Consider the following 20,215-nt stretch of genomic DNA (forward strand, 5'->3'; position numbering starts at 1 on the left):
TTTAAAAAATGAATTCAAAATGATTGCTGAGCATATTACTCTGCTTAATGTGGACTAAATATGAAATTACTCACTGTAATAGGAGACTGAAGAGTGAGTAATTGAAAATATTGGGTAATTGAAAGACCTAATGTCTAATGTAGGCTTATTATCCTATTTCTCTTTTTAAAAATATCCCACACCTAGAACTAGATGGTGTTAACCTTGAGTTAGATACAAAGGTCCAGCTGCTGACTCTGTCCTCACTGTCCCGCCGCTGGGCCTTCCCCTGCTCTCACAGCCACTGCTTCAGGTCAGAACTAGCTCACTCTCCTCTACCGCCTCTGAAGGGCTTCTCTGTATCTTATGATAAAAACTAAAGCCCTCAACACAAAGACTTTCACAACGGCATCAGAAACACGAAGGGTTAAGAGGTTGTTTGTGAGATCTAGACTGAGCGAACATTTTACTCAAGTCCTGTAAATCTGAAGGCAGAGCCAGGACTCAATCTCTGATGTCCTGAGTTCCAGCCTGCCGTGGTTTCTACATCTCAGTGTTTCCTTTCGAGAGAGGCGGCTGCCTGGAGGGGAAGCACTGCGGAGAGGGCTTTGGCACTGATGCTCTAGTGTTGGGATCTTAGTCTTGTTCTCCTCTAACCAAATGAATGAACAAGCATTCACTCAATTTCAGGCCTTGGGTTGTTAGGAGGAATGATTGTTTTCTTCTTTTGTCGACTAATGTTGGGAATTCGTTCTTCTGACATTACTTGCGGCTTATTTCTTAATAGCATATATTAATCATATATATTTCTTAATAGTATATAGACAACATAATGCTATTTGGTGTGTAAACTACTACCTTTGACTTCTGTTTAAAACAAAGCAGTTTATTCCTGAAATTTAAATTCCCTTGGTAGTTTGGGCTACAGATAGCCTGTGAACTTTTTTAGATTGTCATACATTAATTTCTATCTTCAGTGGGACCGGTGAATCACAAAAATAATTGTAAAATTAGTAAAAATTATTTGAATAAATTAAAAATTATAAAAAGGATAAAACACCATACTGATAGCCTAAAACAGAATTAAGAGTAGGTGGTTATTGGGTTAATTTCAGTATAGGTATTATAATGAGATAATTCAATGGGCTACAAATTTAGTTACTCTCTTATTAGCAATAGATCAGTCCAAAATTTTACTTTACTTAGCGTTCTGGAAATTGCACATTTATAAAAATGAAAATAGGTATAAATGTATTGTACATGTAAACATGCTTTACCTCATTTAACCGCTGCATCAACTCTATGAGGTGTGTGTTTCTATTAACTTCATTTTATATTTGTGGAAAAGTCCAGACATGTTGAGTCACTAGCCAGAGTCACAGAGCATCTCAGTGGCAGAGAAGTAGGACTCAACCCTGGGTGCTATCAGTGGAGACACAGGCTCTCAGCCACTGGCTTGCTGTGAGTTAACAGAGGGATAGCTAGCTCACCCTTGCTTGTCCAAGGTAGTCTTCATCCAGCAGGTGGAGAGAGGCTTGTGGTATAATTCCACGAAGCAACCTTGATGCATGGAAGTATCTTTGAAAGCTTAATAGTCTTTTCACCTTTTTCTTGGTACCAATTTCCCCTGAGTATGTTGTATCTGTGGAAAGTAATCAAATTCCAGGTTATATTTTTAAAAAGCCCTATTCCCTCCACCATGTAAAAATACGATGTATTATAAAGGAGAGAAATTTTAAAGATGCTCTCAATGCTTCCTTAAGTATAGCTTATTTAACTCTATGCTTGAAATTCTTCTAGGACAAAAAATGATATTTCTTATATGTTACATTTATGAAAATGTAGAGCTATTTCTGAATGTAATTTTGAAAGACAAAGTATATGAATTAAAAACTTCATTTTCTAATTAATGATGCTGATATGCTCAGCGAGCCAAATGCACATACTTCTGCATGCATTTAAAGGAATAGTTAAGCTTTTTTCTGCTATATGGGAACTGAGATTCCAAAATTTAGATCAGTTTCTTATCCTACACTCACTCTAGTTTGATCAAATCTCTCATCTGAATGAGAGGAGTTGAGAGTACATTAGCTAGCATATGAGGAAGTGTATCCTAATGTCCCTGGATCATCAGTGGCAAAAGAATCAATAATCTCAGCATAAAGTGACCTGCATTCTCCTGACATGAAGCAGAGTGTGTATTTACTTTCAATGGAGTATATTTTCTTTTGCTGATGGCCATAAAAGTCTGATCCTGTGAGTAGAGATACTTTAATACTCATGTCACATGTACCCTTCAAAACTTGACAGCTGACATCGTGGTGATTGTTCAGAAATACCCCAAGCACATTATTTGAATACCTGTCATGGTATGTCCTGCCTCTGCTGCCAATTTTGGATCCGTAGTCAACTGAGCAGTCTAGTAAGAAGACATACTGTTCATATATAAAAAATTTTGGTTCTCTCATGCTTCCTCCCATCTTCCTTTTTCTTCTATGGAACTCAAAATCACAATGGATGCCAGAAGCAGAGGAAAACTGGGCAAGGGCCTCCTGAGCAATGTCGCATATCCCAATGACAGTGAATGACCAACACCAGTTCATGACTTATGTTGTATTATACATGCAAGACTTAATTCATGGCAGACAAAACCTACCGTTCTCTGGAAATGCTGCCTGATTAAAATCCTTTTTTATTTTAAAGTGGATCTAGATTTCATGTGTGGGAAGAGGCAGACATATGGAGATAAGGGGCATACAACTGAAGCTGGGTGTTTAGGCACACATTTCTATTAAAAATGGTACAGTAGTACCCCCATTAGCTGCAGTTTTGCTTTCCATGGTTTTCATTACCCACAGCTAACCAGAGTCCAAAAATATTAAGTGGAAAATTCTAGAAATAAACAATTCATAAGTTTTAAATTGCACACCATTCTGCATAGTGCAGTGAAACTTCTTGCTGTCCTGCTCCATCCCACCCAGGACATAAATCATCCTTTTGTCCAGAGTACCCATTGCTGTGTATACAACTTCCCTGCTAGTCACTTAGTAACTCTCTCAGTTACCAGACCGAGGTATCACAGTGCTTGTGTTCAAGTAACCTTATTTTACGTAATCGTGGTCCCAAAGAACAAGAACGAAGCTGACAATTTGGGTATGCGAAAAGAAGCAGTGAAGTGCTTTTTTTTTAGATGAACAAGTGAAAGTGAAAGTACTTGACTTAATAAGGCATTTTATCATCTTACATCATCACAAGAAGGAGGAGAAGTACAGTACAATAAGATATTTTGAGATAGAGACCATATTCACACATGTACTTTTATTATATTATTATAATTATTCTATTTTATTATTAGTTATTGCTAATCTCTTACTGTGCCTAATTTATAAATTAAACCTTATTGTAGGTATGTGTATACAGGAAAAAACATAGTACATATAGAGTTTAATTCTATCCGCAGTTTCAGGTATCCACCGGGGGTCTTAGGACGTGTCCTCCATGGATGAAGGGGTGCACTGTATATGTAGACTCAATTCTACTGGTGAGTTCTCACTCATTTCTATCAGTTTATCAAGTCAAAGTACAGGATATGTGGTTCATTCATTTTTTTAAAAAAATATTTTGAGTGTTACTAAGGGATAAGCACTGTTCTAGAATACTTGATGAGATCCCTCAGTTCTAGATCCCACAGTGAGTAAAACAAATATCCTTGTCCTCATGAAGCTTACATTCTAGCAAAGAGACAGACAATAAGCAATAAACATAAACAAGAAGTAATTTATAAAACTGTATTATAAGGTGGTGAGTGTGATGAGTTAAAAAAAAGGAAAGAGGGGAATGAGGGATCAAGAGTTCTGTGTTGGAGTAGTCAGGGTTAGCCTCATCAGAGGGCACGACTTGATCAAAACTTGAAGTACATGAGGAAGCTTGCCAAGCAGATATCTGGGGAAGTGTCTTCCATACAGAGGGACCAGGACCAATAACCCCAGGTCGGAAGCACCCCTGGCATGCTGGCCTGTGGGAGGGAAGAGCAGCAGGAGTTCCAGGTGGATAGGAACAAAAGAAAACAAGAGGAGTAAGAGATGAGGCCTTAGAGCAACGGGAGGCATGAGAATTACACAGGGCCCTGTGGGCTACTGCAGCAGCTTGGGCTCTACTCTGAGTGAAATATGGAACCACTGCAAAGTTTTGAGTTGAAGGGTGATATGATCACGCTCATATTTAAAAAGGGTCATCCTGGCTTCTGTGTTGAGAACAAATTATAGGAGCAAGTGTTGATGCAGTGAGACCTGTTATAAGGTAATCGAAAAATAAGCTAAGCGAGAGAGATGATGGCTGCTTACCATGAGGGAGCAGTGGAGGGGGTAGTGAAGGGATCCTGAATATATTTTGGGTACCTCCAAGTTTTTGGCCTGAATAGGCAGGATAATGGACCTGAAATGGGAAAGGCTCTAGGTGAAGCAAGTGTGGGTGGATTTCAGTTTTGCACATGTTGAATATGGAAGTCTTTTGGAAATTCAATTGAAAATGTCAAATAGAAATAAGTGGATATAAAATCCAGAGCTTGAGGGAGAAGACTGAGTTAGAAATATAAATTTAGAAGTGTCAGATGACATTACCTAGGGAGTGAGTGTAATGTAAATACAGATAAGAAAAACACCCAAGTCTGAGTTCTGCAGTACTTCAACTTTAAAGGGTGTGGAGAAGAGTAGAAAAGATCAAAAAAGAAAGCATACCCAGGGGGATGGAGGGAAAAATAAGACAGTATCATTGCCCGCCTAGGAGCCTAGTGAAGACAATATTGCAAGGTGGAAGGTCTGATACTCTAGTTTCAAATGCTAATAGATCAAGTAAAATGAAGACAGAGTATTGACCATAGGCATATAAATCTGTCAAAATTTATTAACTATGCACTTAAAAGAGCCATTTTATTGTATACCTAGAAGCAATGACACCCTAGTAGACGAGCATATCTAGCACTCAGATTTTGTTTTTTAAGTGCAATTTCTCACTAAATGGAACCAGACCACTTTAGTGAAATGGCTGAGTCTAGGACTGGGTCAGGCAAAGTACACAATGAACTATAACTTCTTGTTATGCCAGAAAATAAGGGAGAGCTAAAAATTGATGGGATCACTTAATAATGACAGAGCACACAACTTGAAGGGCAAATATGAGAAAATTTGAGCATCAAAGTGGCTAATAGAAGAATGGATTGTAAATCATTGACTGAAAGAAGAATCCACAAGTCCTCACTGGTAGTAAGCAAGTAAGTAAGTAAATAAATGAGGAGAAGGGAAAGCTCTTCCTTGCAGAGAGTACCAACCAATAATGTAAATGAAATAACTGAGTTAGAAAGTTAACCATTTTGCAGCCTTCATAGCAATAACTGATTAAGGCCAGAATCGTTAATGGATACTAAAATTATTAAAGTGAAAGTTTAAAAAGCAACAGGATAATTACATTGTATCAAAGTATCTCCTCATTGACTTATTAATTAGAAAGGAAAAACAGGTAGTATTTTAGTGGACAAATGTAGAGGGGGCACCATCTTCACTAAACATCAAATTTGCATCACCAGTGATGAGAGAAAAAGACTTCATACGCTTCTTGCGTATGAATATTGTACAGAGGTTACAACATTGACTACATAGTGTTCCTGCCCCAAATGCACATCTGACTCCAGTAAAAAGGAAACATCAGTTGAAGGACACTACAAAAACAGTCAGCCCATATTTCTTAAAAAAAAAAAAAATAAATGTCAGCATCATGAAAGACAAAGCCTCTGGTGTTGTTTCATAATCATGGATGCCAGAAACAGTGCACTAAATGCGATGCATGACCCTGAATTGGATTATGGATCAGAAAAAATTTCCATAAATGACATTATTAAGACAATTTATGAAATGTGGATATGGACTTAAATATGAGTTACATATTATATACTCATACATAAGTTATGTACAGTAAATGCAGATGATAAGAACAGTTTCTATTCACTAAGATGATCATTTTGACTGAAATATTACTAATCTAATGGTGCTATGAGTGAGAGGTATTAAGTTGAGATTCACTTTGTTCTAAAATTAAAGAAGAAAAGAGCAAAGTTCTCTCCTTCCTTATTTATTTTTTTCACCCTGTGGTCAAACAGATGATAGTCCACCAACATGACAACATAGATATCTTTTGATCTTTATTTACATTTTTGATATTTCTTGGCCTTAATTCTTGTTTTAAAAATATCGTGTTAAAATATGATATATCTTGATAACTGAGTTATTTGGCACCCTCTTAGATTTTGAGCCTGAGGTAAGTGCCTCACCCCCTCACCCTAGTTCCAGCCCTGTCACACCTTTGGAGCATAAACTCAGATAATGTAAAGAATATTCAATAATAAAATAATCTAGAGAATAAAACTGTCTCATAGTTAATTTGTTACAGTAGCTATAGGTTAAAAAATGTATCATATACTGTCATTCACCATGAGGTTCAAAGTTTTGGAACAGTTGGTTTATAATGACTTCTATTTTTTATTTGTGCAATTTCAAACTTAGTGTTTGAGATGGACAGCTAGATATCAGCTTAGTTTTAGTATTAATCTGTGGCCAATATTTTCTAAAACACCAAGGCATGCCATGACAATGCTATTTAGCACTTTTGTCTGGCTACTCTTTAATCAATGAGAAAATAATTCAGAAGTGATGCTAGATAACCATTCATGAAAACAATAGGGCTTAATTTTCTTATTTGAGGACATATATAAAGCTAAATGAAAAAAAATTCTCAAGGTAGCTCTCCAAAGGGGAAGAGTATTCAATAATACAAGAAAAACAAATTTATTTAAAACAATATTAATAACTCATTTATCAAGAGTCATTTAGGGAGCACTTTGTGCTATGTGAGATAATGAAAAACTAGCATATAAGAAGCTGAAGATACAGTTGGGAGAATCCATATGGGGAACAATCTATGAATAAATCGTCATGCTGTATAATAGTCCTGAATACTGCTTTTTGAAGTGTTGGAATGTGTTATACGATTACTGAATAAGGTCTGACACATTTGTTTCCAAAAAGACTTTCAGTGAATATAGCTAGTATATTTACTTTGATAATTAGAGACATAATGATATGTATTTCTGGATAGAAATTTAAATGATTAGTTAAGCCAAATTTTACAGATAGCTCAACTAAAGTCAGCTTGTGAAAATTTGGAGTCTTAACAACGTGCCTAATAATGAAAAGCTAGATTTATTTAATGCTTTTACATAATTAAAAAAATCATTATTTAAAGGCATTCACAGTTATCTTAATGGCGCTTTTTATTCAGATTTTGTTGTTTTATGGGCTATGGGTCCCCAAATTCTCATTTGAAATAGTTATAAAATGGTGCTCCAGAATATTTCATTGCCTATTCTATGTGCTCATTGACCCTAACTGTGAAATTCATTTTCTGCTTACTTGTTCTTTTATGAATTTCACAAATATGTGCATATTAACACATTTCTACTATTTAGACACTAATTTTAGGGTTATGAAGTTTATACTGGCACTGCCAATATGGCAATTTAAAAAATTCAGGGTTGGCTTAAATGTAAAAAATGTTAATAAAAACTATTTTCATTTTGAGTACTTTCTCTATGGCATACTCTCTTTATAAAGGCTGATAAATTTTGCACTAGGAGAAACCTTAAACCTAGAATAAGTACGTGGAATAAAAAAAAAAAGCTGTACACACACCTACATGATGATGCTGTTTCTGTCAATCGTATACCTGGTTCCTTCAGAAAGATCTGCATCCACTGTTTCCAGAATTTGAATAGTTAGTAATAGGTGCAAAAGAAGCTCAGGTGGTATTGAGAACAAAAAGAAAGCCTTTCTGTTTAAGTGAGCAGAACTCACCTCAAGCAAATATGGAGACCCAACTCCATATACTTTCAGTGCATTAATCCAACTGAATCTTTAAAATAATGTGTTATTCATAAATGCCCTACTCTGATAATTATCACACTAGTAATTATTATAATACTTATATATTATATAATTATACATAATTATATGTTACAATAATTACATGAGAATTTTAATAAAATTTCTTGGGTTAGCAGCTATTCATATGCTTTGTTTATTCTTTTCTTATAAAATTTTTGCTATGTCTTGTACTATAGAGTTATTAGTATAAATAACTTATTACTTCCCAAGGTCAGAAGCCATCTTATCAAACAAACTTTGTAATCGTTTGTATCTAGTTCATTATCTTACACATAATGGAAACCTCATAGAAAATTTTTGATTTAATTTGAATAAGTTCTGTTTACAAAAATATCATCATCAAATGCCATTTAAAAACAATAAGGCGATTTATAAAGTGTAAGATTTATATGTCAGTGTTTGAAATCATTTTCTCAACACCCCATATGGAGTTCCAGGGCCCAGGTCCTCCTGTCCACCATCGTCTGGGTCTAACCTCCGCTATATAATACTCAGCTGTGCCTGTACGATTGCAAATTTGCTCTTATTTACACATCTGAGTTTCTTATTAGGCTATAAGTTCTTGGAGACCAGATTCCTGCTAGTTTTCTTTGAATTTCCACAATATTCTGTAAGTTATAGGTGTTAAATACATGATGATAGAATTGAATATCTTTCCTATGTATGTGCTCCAGTTCTAAGTTCAAGAATGATGAACCTTAGAGAAATCAGGTTGAAATTCTCATTTTAGATATGCAGTTTTAAAAAAATATGAGAAGAGGAAAAAAAAACAAAAAAATGAGAAAAATTAGTTTGATTTTAAATGTAATGACTTCAGTACTCAAATCTCACTTTTCGCAGTTTAGCATCTCTAGATGTTAAAGTCGCCATTTTCGTAAAAAGAACCAGCTGCCAAAAAGGCTTTTAAAATATAGAAATAATATTTTAATATCGATGCTTGATGTTATATATAGAAAACCTTACAAATTCCATAAAAAACTATTATAACTAATAAACAAATTCAGTAAAGTTGCAGGATATAAAATTTGATACTCAAAAATCTGTTGTATTTCTATATGCTAATAATGAACTATCGGAAAGAGAAATTAGGAAAACAATCCTACTTATAACTGAATCAAAAAGAATAAAATACCTAGAAATAAATTTAACCAAGGATGCTGATACAATACCTGTATACTGAAAACTATAAGACATTATTGAAAGAAATTGAAGAATGCACAAATAATCTCAGAAAAAAAAAGGAGTTCATCACCACGAAGCTGCTATTACAAGAAATGTTAAAGGGACTTCTTTAAGAAGAAGAAAAAATATAAAAATATGAATAAGGAAATATCACAAAGAAAAAATTCCTACTGACAAAGGCAAACATGATAAAAGCAGTCAGTGGATCAAACAATACTAAAGCGAGTACAAAAGTTAAAAGACAAAAGTAGGACGATCATGTGTAATTGCCACAGTAAATTAAGGGATATGCACAAATACATATACACAGAAGAAGTAAAAAATACAAAAACAAAAATGTAGAGAGAGTGAATAAAAATGGTAGTGATTATAGAATGTGTTTGAACTTAAGTGACCATCAACTTAAAAAAGACTGCTATAAACATAGCTTGGTATATATGAAGCATGTGGTAACCACAAACCAAAAATATACAATAGATATATAAGAAATAAAGAGAAAGGAGTCTAAACACAGCACTGCAGAAAGTCAACATCATAAAAGAGAAGAGAGGAAGAGAATAAGAAAGGAACAGAGAACTACAAAAACAATCAGAAAACAATAAATAAAATGGCAATAGTTACATATCTAGCAATATGACTTTAAATGTAAATAGATTAAATGCTATAACCAAAAGACCAATGAATAAATAAGTGGTACATAGATATAATGGCATATTATTCAGCTATAAAAAAGACATGGATGGACTTAGAGGTATTGTGCTAAGTGAAATAGGTTGACCAGATATCATATGATTTCACTTATATGTAGAATCTAAAGAACAAAATAAACAAACAAGCAAAACAGAAGCAGATTCAAAGATGCAGAGAACCAACTGATGGTTGTCAGATGGGAGAGAGGTTGGGGGCTGGATGTGAAGGCATTAAGAAGTACGAATTGGCAGTTACAAAAGAGTCACAGGGATATAAAGTACACCATAGGAAATATGGTAAATAATATTATAATAACTATATATGGTGTCAGGTGAGTGTAAGACTTATTGGGGGGAATCACTTTGTAAGTGATCTAATGCCTAACCACTATACTGTACACCTGAAACTAATATAATATTGAGTGTCAACTGTAACTGAAAATTTTTTTTAAAAACCCACAAAAATAAATGGAAAGATATTCTGTTCTCATGGATTGAAAGAATTAATATTGTTAAAGTGTCCATGCTATCTAATGCAATCTATAGATTCAATGAAATCCCTATTAAAATTCCAATTCCAATGCCATCCTTTTTAGAAATAGAAAAAACAATCCTAAAATTTGTAATCACAAAAGACCCCAGATAGCTAAAGTAACCTTGAGAAAGAAGAACAGAGCTGGAGGCATCACATCCCCTGATTCTAAACTATATTACAAAGCTGTAATAATTAAAACACTATAGTATTGGCATAAAAATAGACACAGAACAGAGAGCCCAGAATAAACACATATATGGTCATTTATTTTTTTAATGACAAAGGAGCCAAGAGTATGCAATGGAGAAAGGATAGTCTCTTCAATAAATGGTGTTGAGAAAACTGGACAGCCACATGTGAAAGAATAAAACTAGACCACTATCTAATATCATACACAAAAATTAACTCAAAATGGATTAAAGACTTGAACATAAGACCTGAAACCATAAAACTTGTAAAAGAAAACATAAGTGGTAAGCTCCTGGATATAGATCTTAGTGATGATTTTCTAAATCTGACACCAAAATCAAAGGCAACAAAAACAAATATAAAGAAGTGGGATTATATCAAACTAAAGAGCTTCTGCACAGCAAAGGAAACTATCAGCAAAATGAGAAGGCAAACTACTGAATAGGAGAAAATCAGGTATGCAAATCATGCCTGATAAGAGTTAAAAGAGCTAAGATATTATTTTAAGTTCTCTAAACTCAGGTCTTGAAAAGAGATGTATTAAACCCCCATGTCATTAGCTTTTCTATGTACAACGCTCACGACTTCTTGATGGCTGTCACTAGAAGAAGAGCTTTGCTTCAACACTGCCATGGAGTGGGAGGGGAAGGAGGAAGAGGAAAGACCTCTCTAAGGCAGAGTAAATTGTTTCTCTAGTTCTACTTTTCAACATGTTTACCTTTTCAATTGCCATTTCTCTTTTATGTTTTTGACAGTGAAGAGAAAAACCAACATAGCTGAAAATGAGTCATAGAATAGAACCTGCTCTATCAGCGCTGGAATACATGCTCAGAAAGTGTTCAAGACGGTCAAAATCCTTGTCTTCCTCAACCACCCAATGCGCCACTGGTTTTTAGCAAAATGTGCCGTTTTTAGCCTGTTGTTTTGTCTAACATAAAACCCATTCCAATTTATGGATTAAAAATTTCTAACTTTTCAAGTTCAGGGATGGTTGAAAAATTGTCCTTTTTGTAAGGAAGAAAAAAGTCTTTAAAAATAAACTCTTTAGACTTCTTTGGGCAATAGAGAAGTTTTTCAAAATCCCAGTTTGAATGAAATTTAAATGAATTAGTAAGAAGCAGATCGAATTTCCTCAGCCCCAAAGAAGAAATATGCGCCAGGCACGATGTGGTTTTATTGAACCCTCCGCTTCTCAGAGTTTGAAATGTTTAGCAAATCCTGAGTTTTGAGGGCAATGGTTTGTGGTGAGCAAATTGAGGTGACCAAACTTTTAGTTGATTCTAAGTCTCCAGAGGTTAAAAACTGCTGCATTAACTCCTTAGTTCGTAGCATATATTTAAAATAAGTGTGGTTTTTTATCTGGAGATATATGTTTGAATTGTTATATTTCACTGCAAAAATTCCAGATGTGTGTTGTAATATACACAATCCTTTTCTTTCACTGTGTCTGCTTGTTCTATACTCTCCCACCCCAGGATAACGGACTGACTCTTTAATTGCCTCTAGTTGTCCCCTCCAATCTGTCTCACCTCCCATTGACAGATTTATTCTCTAAGCACAACTCTTACCATGTCAACCCTCTGCTCCAAATTCTTCAATGGCTCCCCAATGTCTACTTAGTTACATTTATATTATTAACTCTGGTTTTTGTGGCCCTCCACAATGTGATGCTAACTTATTTTTCCATTTTTATCTCCCATCAGTTCCTTTGCACATAAATAGGGCTCTGTTTTTGCTCTTTTTTTTTTTTTTTTTTTTTTTTTTTTTTTACCCCCAGATCCCCTATGGTTTTCTGCTTCAGCATGGATTCTCACATTCCTTTTCAACTGAATACTGTCTCTACCTGTTGAAATGCCATCCAGCCTTCAATAGCCCATCTCAAGTATTTTCCTCCTCACCTCCCAGTCAGATCCTTCTGTGAGTCTTTCTAACACTTTGTGGTTGGTTTCATACTAACTGGTATTTTTAGCTCTCCTACTACACAGCAGATGATGCACGTGCTATTATATACCGTATTGGGGTAGGACCATGTATTACTTAGTATGGTGCCTGGCTTAAAAGGTATTTATTGAATGTATGAAAGAAAAAATGAGGTGATTACTGAATGAGATAAAAGCTTTTTATTTTTCCTACCTACTGTAGCACATTACCTCTCTCCTAACAGGCACTACCATGGTTAAATTGAATTAATTATCCAGAGCGGAGAAGATTCATTCATCTAATACAGCAGATAAGAGCCTGATCCCCTGGTTGAAGGACTTGAACTTTTGTTTTCTGAATTTGATAGATTTTCTGAAATGATCATAAGTGCATCTTTAGAATGATGATAGGTTGGCACAAAATTTATTTATTGGTAGAGGTATAGATAGGAATGTATATCTCCAAAAACTTTTGGAAAGCATTCTTTATGTTTTATTCTTTGGAAAGGAAGTGTATTTTAAGTGTATTCTGTTCTCTTTATAGGTTACAAAGGCTACTTTAATTACATTTCACCTTAGTGAATCCTTTGATCTGATAGATTGAATCAAATGGGTATTACTTGTGGTTGGAGTATAACTCTTTAAATGTAAATATCCACCCTCATTCATCAGAGAACTGGAGATGTTTACGTGTACATTGAGATTTGTCTCTTATGGCCTATAGTTCTCTATGGCTTAAAGTGGCGCCTTATGTATAATCACATCTACAACTCTTGGTATAGGACACTTTTGAAAAACAAGCTCCCATTAAGACTCATATCATTAACAGGCCATGGAAAGCTATATGTTTTCACATTGAGCTAGATCGTAGAGAAGAAAGAATTGTTTTAGTTGACTACTGCAGTGTCCACCTGAACTCTTCCCAAAGATATAACTGATGTACTTAACATAGAACAACACAACTGGCCTCACATACCATTTATTCCACCCATAGCAAGAATTGGGGGCCAGGGAGATGGAACTAAGAAATATTGAGCACCTACTAGGTAGATTTACGTTTGTTGTCCCATTTAATTTTCATAAAAGTGGATATTAGAAAGTTGGTGTTAATAGATACATTTTACAGGTGAAGCAACAGATTTGAAAGGTTTACTAATTTATCCAAAATCACACAACTGATAAGTGGCAGGGACTGGAACCCAGGTCTACTTGATCTTGAAGATGATGCTCTGTTCATTATATCCTGCTCTTTACAGGAAAGGACAAAGAGTAGGGGAACATATGAGAGTCCAATACAGGACCCTATTTCCCCTGGGTTACAGTGATGGTCACTACTCAAAGAATTTCAGATTCCCTCCCTTTAAAAGAGTAGGTAAAACAAAAACAATAAAAGAAAATTTCAATATAATTCATAAATGCAAATGTTTTAAAATCAATAAAGGAAAGATTTAACTAAGAAAAAAACAGAGAAATAACTCCATAGTAAAATTTGGAAGTGATTCTATGTATGTAACTTTCCTGTTTTCTCTCACTAAATGTACAAATGGAATATTAGGAGGTGAATAATAAATCGCCTGTGGGTTTTGAAATTGAAAACACATGTATTACTAACACTGACTTAATGTGATGTGATTATTGTGTTACTATACAAAGACATTCACAGACATTGGTTAGTACTTCAAGCTTTGGAAAAGACAAACATTTTTGTTGTGTACATAGAGCAGAACAGCAGTTACTGGGGAAGGGAAAGAGTAGGAGGTACTTGGGCAAACAGGCTGCTCAAAATAAAACTGTGACAGGATGCACACAAGCCTTGTGTTTAACCATTTTGGAGCCAAGTCTTAAAGTAACCTAAGATTTCACCTGAAAGGCTTCTTCTGCTGATTGAGACCTGGTTTGAGAGCATATCTTGTCTAATATGGCCCAGAGGCATTCTCTTCTTTTTTTTTTCTCTTTCTTCCTCACCAGAAAACACATATGTTTTTTGTGTTTCTAAAAATTATCTTTATAATGTTAAATAATATTCTAATCAGAAATGGTTATCTAATAAATATATAATATTTGGTAGCTGTCAATGAATGAAACTGAAACCCTTTCAGTTCAGGCATGAATTGGCTATTTGTTCTTTCTGAGGCTCTCTTGGTGCTTAGATCTAAGCAATATGGTAAACACTGAAACGGCTCCATCTGCAAATATTCATTGAGGACCTACTCTGTGCAAGGTACTGTGGTACTTGAATATACAGAATTTTCAAGACAGTGTTTCTGTCCTCAGCTACTTAGAGGAAGGTGGTAGGATAGGCTCTTGATAGTCTACTGCTTTTGCTTCTATTTCAGTTATAATGGGTAAGGAATATTTTACTATAAAAATGCCTAGAAATCATCATAGAAAGTGGAAAGTATGAGCAAGAGGAAGATTATTTGTCTAGTGGGCTCTCATCTCAAGAACATGATGATGCACTTTGCCTCTTGTTATGTATATAAGGGATGTGGCAGGGTGGAGAGGGTGAAAGGGCCGGGTAGGAGAAAAGGAATGAAGAAGGGAGATCGAAAGAGAAGGGACATGCAAGCATTCATCAGAAGTGGTCTCTGTACCAATGAAAGCCAATCTGAGAAGAAATGTAAGGAATTTTTTGTACTACCCTCTGAATCCCGCATGGTTTTGAGATTTGCTATCAGTGAGGTTGTGTTCCTTCTGGTAATGGACTGGGTTCTACATGCTGTTCCAGATTAGGTGAAACCTAAATGCCTCAGGATTTGAGTGGTCAGTTAAAAATGTGTTCCTATTCTTAAAATTATAGAAACAATAGAGCACTAAAAACAAGCTTACAGAAGTCCTTATTGGAAAAAAAAATACGAGCATACGCATAACCTGCTAAAGCTATAAAATGGGCCAGCTCGAATAGAAGTTTTAGAGATGCAGATAGCAAGGAATGAAAGCAGGTGGCACAGAAATACACTAAGAAGTATGCGAAGTGTTTGCACTGAGCTTTCCCTTGCATTCTTCGTCCTAGCTCATTAGCACTGGATTGCTCAGAATGAAGAGTTTAACTTTGTCTGAAGTGGGTGGTAGAGAAGAAGGGAAGGCAGAGACTTGGTAGCTATAGAATCAGTTCAGCTAAGGACTTATGGAATGCCAAAGAGAATTGTCCTAGATTGCCTCAATAGCTCATCCTTACTTTCTCTTTCTTTCCTTCTCCCCCTTCCTTTCCTGTCCCTTCCCCTCCCTTTCCCTTCTCTTCCCTTTACTCTTTCCTTCCTTTCCTTCTCCAAATATTACCAAAGGGTTTACTTTGGTTTAGACACTGGGCAATGCTAGGAGTATAAAGATGATTAAGATACAGCCTCTTCCCTCAGAGAGTTCCCTGTCAGGATGGGAGCTTGCCTTGTTCCTCCATTGCAGTAGAGCTCAAAACAGTGGTCTTGGGTTGCAGATGGAATATCTAGCAGGTAGCTACTGTGCCTGGATAACTAGGCAGTATCCTCTTGGGGTTTGGGTCTTCAGGAACAGCTATGGCACCATGACAGTATTGTCCCTGATGTTTCTCACATCTCTACTTAGGTGAGCCATGTTTAGTATGATTCTACTGTTTTATTTGGAGTCACAGCCAATGGGGCTGTCTAGCTAGGCAGAACCTACAGACTATGTAATGAGATGGAAAGTATAATTCCAAGGAATGAGCCCTTAGTTTAGACTGAGATGACCAGGTTAAAGTCTTAGTTCTTCCACTCATTAGTCTTTTGGGTAAAAGAATTGAAATTAACCCACACAGTACAGGCTCAATAAAGATTAGTGGAATGTGTAAAGACAGCCCTCAGTTGGAATATAACTATCATCAGGAAAACATTGCTTGACCTATTAATGAATACCTTAGCCTGAATTAGTTCGCAACTAGGTAGGCAATATCCAATAGATTCTGATGAAAGGGGGCAAAAGGAACAGACTAAAGCTTGGGGTTCTATCTCAGAATGAAAGTCATGGGGGAGGCTCTCCTTTGGGGAGAGCTGGAGGTTGGGATGACGAGGCAGAGAGAGAATAAAGAAGGTGGTTGGGTGGAAATTCTCCCTTGCCCCTCCCAGTGATTGCTGTTGTGTGCTGGGCTCCTATAGAGACTCTACCCCCAACTTATATTCAGCAAAGCAGTTATTCCTGCACATCAGAATTGTCATATTTACTTGTCTTTCTTATCCACTAAACTGTTAATCCTTGATGGCGAGGCTATGCCTTATTTACCTTTTAATCTCTAGCTTTTAGCACAATGGAATGAGTGACAGTCAAAGAAAAACTTCATTGATTTGGTAATTTTACCCAGGGTTCTTAGTTTTTGCAACAAAATAAGCTGAACTAGTAATATCTATTCTAGATTTATTAGCAGAGAAACAGAATACCAAAAGGTTAAGAAATTCAGTTTAGAAAAAAAATTATAAGAAATATAAGACCAGGAATCAAAAGAGTTCCAATGCTTCTCATTACCTGATATTCTTTGCTGCAAGAATTAGGTTCTATCTTGAGCTAAGGCAAGTGTTTTAAACTTTGCATTTTTGTAAATAAAGCTCTGGTAGTTATTTTCAATTCTTTGTGATAAGAATTAAGGGGACAGATATGAAATCATGACTTTGGTAATTTGTATAGTGTATATTTGATTCAAGTAGACATGCTAAGCCAGCTTTCTAAAAGAATGGAAATTAGACTCACAAAATGCCTAGTGCTTGGTAAAAAGCAAAATTTGCCCAGCTTCTTCACTGTCCTAGAGAACATCCCTTTCAGTAATGACAAGTTACAGTTTGCCCCTTTGATGACCTGGTTGGGTTGACAGACTTCACACTGTTTAAGAATGAACAGTGAGGAGTGTGCTATTTGGAGTCTCTCCAGAACTATTCTTCAAAGTGTCAGAAAGATTACAAGAGAGTGTAAAGTTCAGAAGTTCAGTTAAATTTAAGGTCCTTTACCCTGGAAAGTTTTCATTAATTTTTTGTCTTTTTCTGGCACACCCAATGAATGCTGCAGTTGCAAATTTCTCAGCACGACTTGGTCAAAACCCACTCAAAATTATGCCAAGAATCTGCTTTTTAAAGATATGCTGTCAAAATTTGCAGCCATGGGTGGCTTAGATAATGCAAAAAGTATCTGATTTTCGGTAACCAAATTTTTAGTTATATTGAATTTCAGATTCTTTTAGGAGCTCCAACTCCAAAATACTTTTCTTAAAAGCAACCAAATCTTCTGAAATTTACTCTAAGAATTCTTTACTATTCTTTACCAACTTTAAGCCAACAGAGAAACTTTACAGTTAGCAACAAGCCATAAACGATAAAACTTCTATAATAATTAATGAAATAGAATATTGTTATAATAGCTTTAGAAGCCACAGAGCTAATCTTTTATCAAAAGCTATCACTGATAAATAAAAAACCCACAGTGAATTAATAAGTACATAGTAGTTATCAATGAAGAGCTTAAGAAACAAATAAACCTGAGAGTGCTATTGGATTTATAAGATCAATATGGAAGGCATTTGGAAAATGTTAGGGGGCATTTTTGGTTGCCACAACAATAGAAAGGGTCAGAATGGAATTTAGTGGAGAGGAGCCAGGGCTACTTGATGTCCTGAAGTGTGTGGGACAATTCTACACATCAGTCATCCTATATTGTGTTCAACTTTTCAATGGCTGTTCAGGTATTCATTTAGATGAAAAGCTTATTTATAATTATCTGAACCTGGAAACTAACCCTATTTCCTGGTTTTACATATAAGCAACTTTAATACTCCTTTTTTTCAGGAAAGCAACTACTATGCAAATTAAGGGAGGGATGTAATTTTGGCAGGACTTTAATCTGTATTAGTAGCTGTCACATTCACAGTGATTCTGTGTGTAGCTACAATATATGATTACATCATGTTGCCTTCTAGGGTGGTTATACCCAAGCATTTATATATCAAAAGTATAAGTTTCATATAGTTTTCTTATATCTTTCTTCTACTTTATAATATAGTTATAACCTTATATTAATTTTTTGGCTTTATGTGAGTAAATAAGCTATGGATTTCCCTTTCAAGATAATAAAGGAGGACATTATAAAATATGTGTGTAAAAGGAGGCATTGGATCTGAGAGGGTTTTAAAAGCCATTCTACTAGGTAAAGACTTAGCTGGTAAAGAACGTGAAGTAACAGACTCCAGTCTGTAGCATAGAAAGAGCCTTACATGAACACAGTATTTGCTCTGTGTGAACCTCACTGCTCAAAGCAGGAAACAAACTCAGAGTTTCCCCAGTTTCAGTCATTCACATGCCATTATTATGGTTTTATCTACCTACGCCACTATTTACTTAGTATCTTTCTTTGAATAAAATAAATTTGTTTTTACTTAGGTATATCTTTTATAAATTTGATATGAATAAAAAACAGATTTGATGTGATAGTTACATTTCCCCTAGTACATATTAAAATAAATATGCAACAATTAAAGTAAGAGGAAAAAGGTTGTTCCAGTAACAATAAGATCATCTTGTGTACCCTTCGGTATGCATGCTGCATACAAAGATTACAAGCTTGGAAAATACAATTTAAGGGCAAAGGATGATCCAGTCTCATACTTTAATATTCCTTCTTCCTTAGAAAGAACGTCTTTTCCTAAAATAGGTCCTAAATATTGATTTCAAATATCAATGCTTTATCATAAATACAAGTAATTTAAAAGTAGGATGGAATATACATAAGGTAGTACCTTTACCATGTGATATTAATAACCTTCATGAAGATACTCTTTACTGAACTCTTATTTAAAAAACTACTTGTAACAGGGTGAACTTCCCAGCCACTGATGTCAGCACGTTATGTACATTTAACTTGAGTAAAAAGAAAATATGCCACCCATAGCCACCGTCTTTTTGAATAAACACCTTAAATAATTGTTTATTTGACAAGTATTTGTCAAGCCCCTACTATGTACAAACCATTATTCGGGACACTAGGCTATAGCAATGAACAAAACAATGTTCCTTTCCTTGTGGAGTTTATATTTCATTAACATAAGGTGAAAATAAAAGCAAAATTGATTTCCGTTAGTCCCAAGAAAAAAACAGATGGGGATATAGCATACTCCATACCAATGAGATGGCCTAACTTGGCATCAGGGATGTGCACACACGATACTGTCATTTATCACAGCAAAGTGATTTTAACACACTTTTGTTTGTATAGCTTTCTAACACTACACTATTTTGCCAATGTTTTGGACATATTTCTCAGGCCCCCCTTAAAATTCCACTCCACAATTTAAAAAGTGGAATTTAAGAATTTTCTAATACTTCAGCCCAAGGTTTCATTTTTCACATGTAATTTAAATTGTCCTTAAATCACCTTGATCATCCTTTCCTATTATGCCATTAATATCTTTGATAGATGGTTACCAGAGCTTCTTCATGATCATTTAAAGGAGAATAAGTGTTTCTCCTTTTAATCTTCTCTATTAAAGACACTTAAAAAATAATACCAAAGGGTGATTTAAGGTGGTGAGAGCTGTTAAATAGAGTTCAAAAATACTCTAAGAGAACATTCTTGTCATAAGACTATGGTGACATGTCTTATTATTAATTTCCATATAGTGGGTGTTTCTTACTTATGCAGCTATTAATGTTAGATGAAATTCATCCATTGTATTCCTCTATTAGTCATTTTCAAACAGCTGAAATAAAAACCCACTTCTTTAAATTATTTTCAAAACCTCAA

At 35.2% G+C, this 20,215-nt stretch overlaps 1 protein-coding gene across 3 annotated transcripts in view; it reads right to left on the reverse strand.

Annotated features, from left to right (window-relative positions):
- Positions 1–20,215, reverse strand: part of PDE7B (phosphodiesterase 7B) — a 279,990-nt gene that overhangs the window by 36,889 nt on the left and 222,886 nt on the right. For all 3 annotated transcript variants that reach the window (XM_039879006.1, XM_039879007.1, XM_039879005.1), the window contains one exon: positions 1,470–1,621. In XM_039879006.1, coding sequence (XP_039734940.1) covers positions 1,470–1,621 — 152 coding nt within the window. The remainder of the gene's footprint in view (positions 1–1,469; positions 1,622–20,215) is intronic.

This window comes from Pteropus medius, unplaced genomic scaffold (genome assembly GCF_902729225.1).
Source record: "Pteropus medius unplaced genomic scaffold, Ma_sr-lr_union100, whole genome shotgun sequence".
Lineage (NCBI taxonomy): Eukaryota > Metazoa > Chordata > Mammalia > Chiroptera > Pteropodidae > Pteropus > Pteropus medius.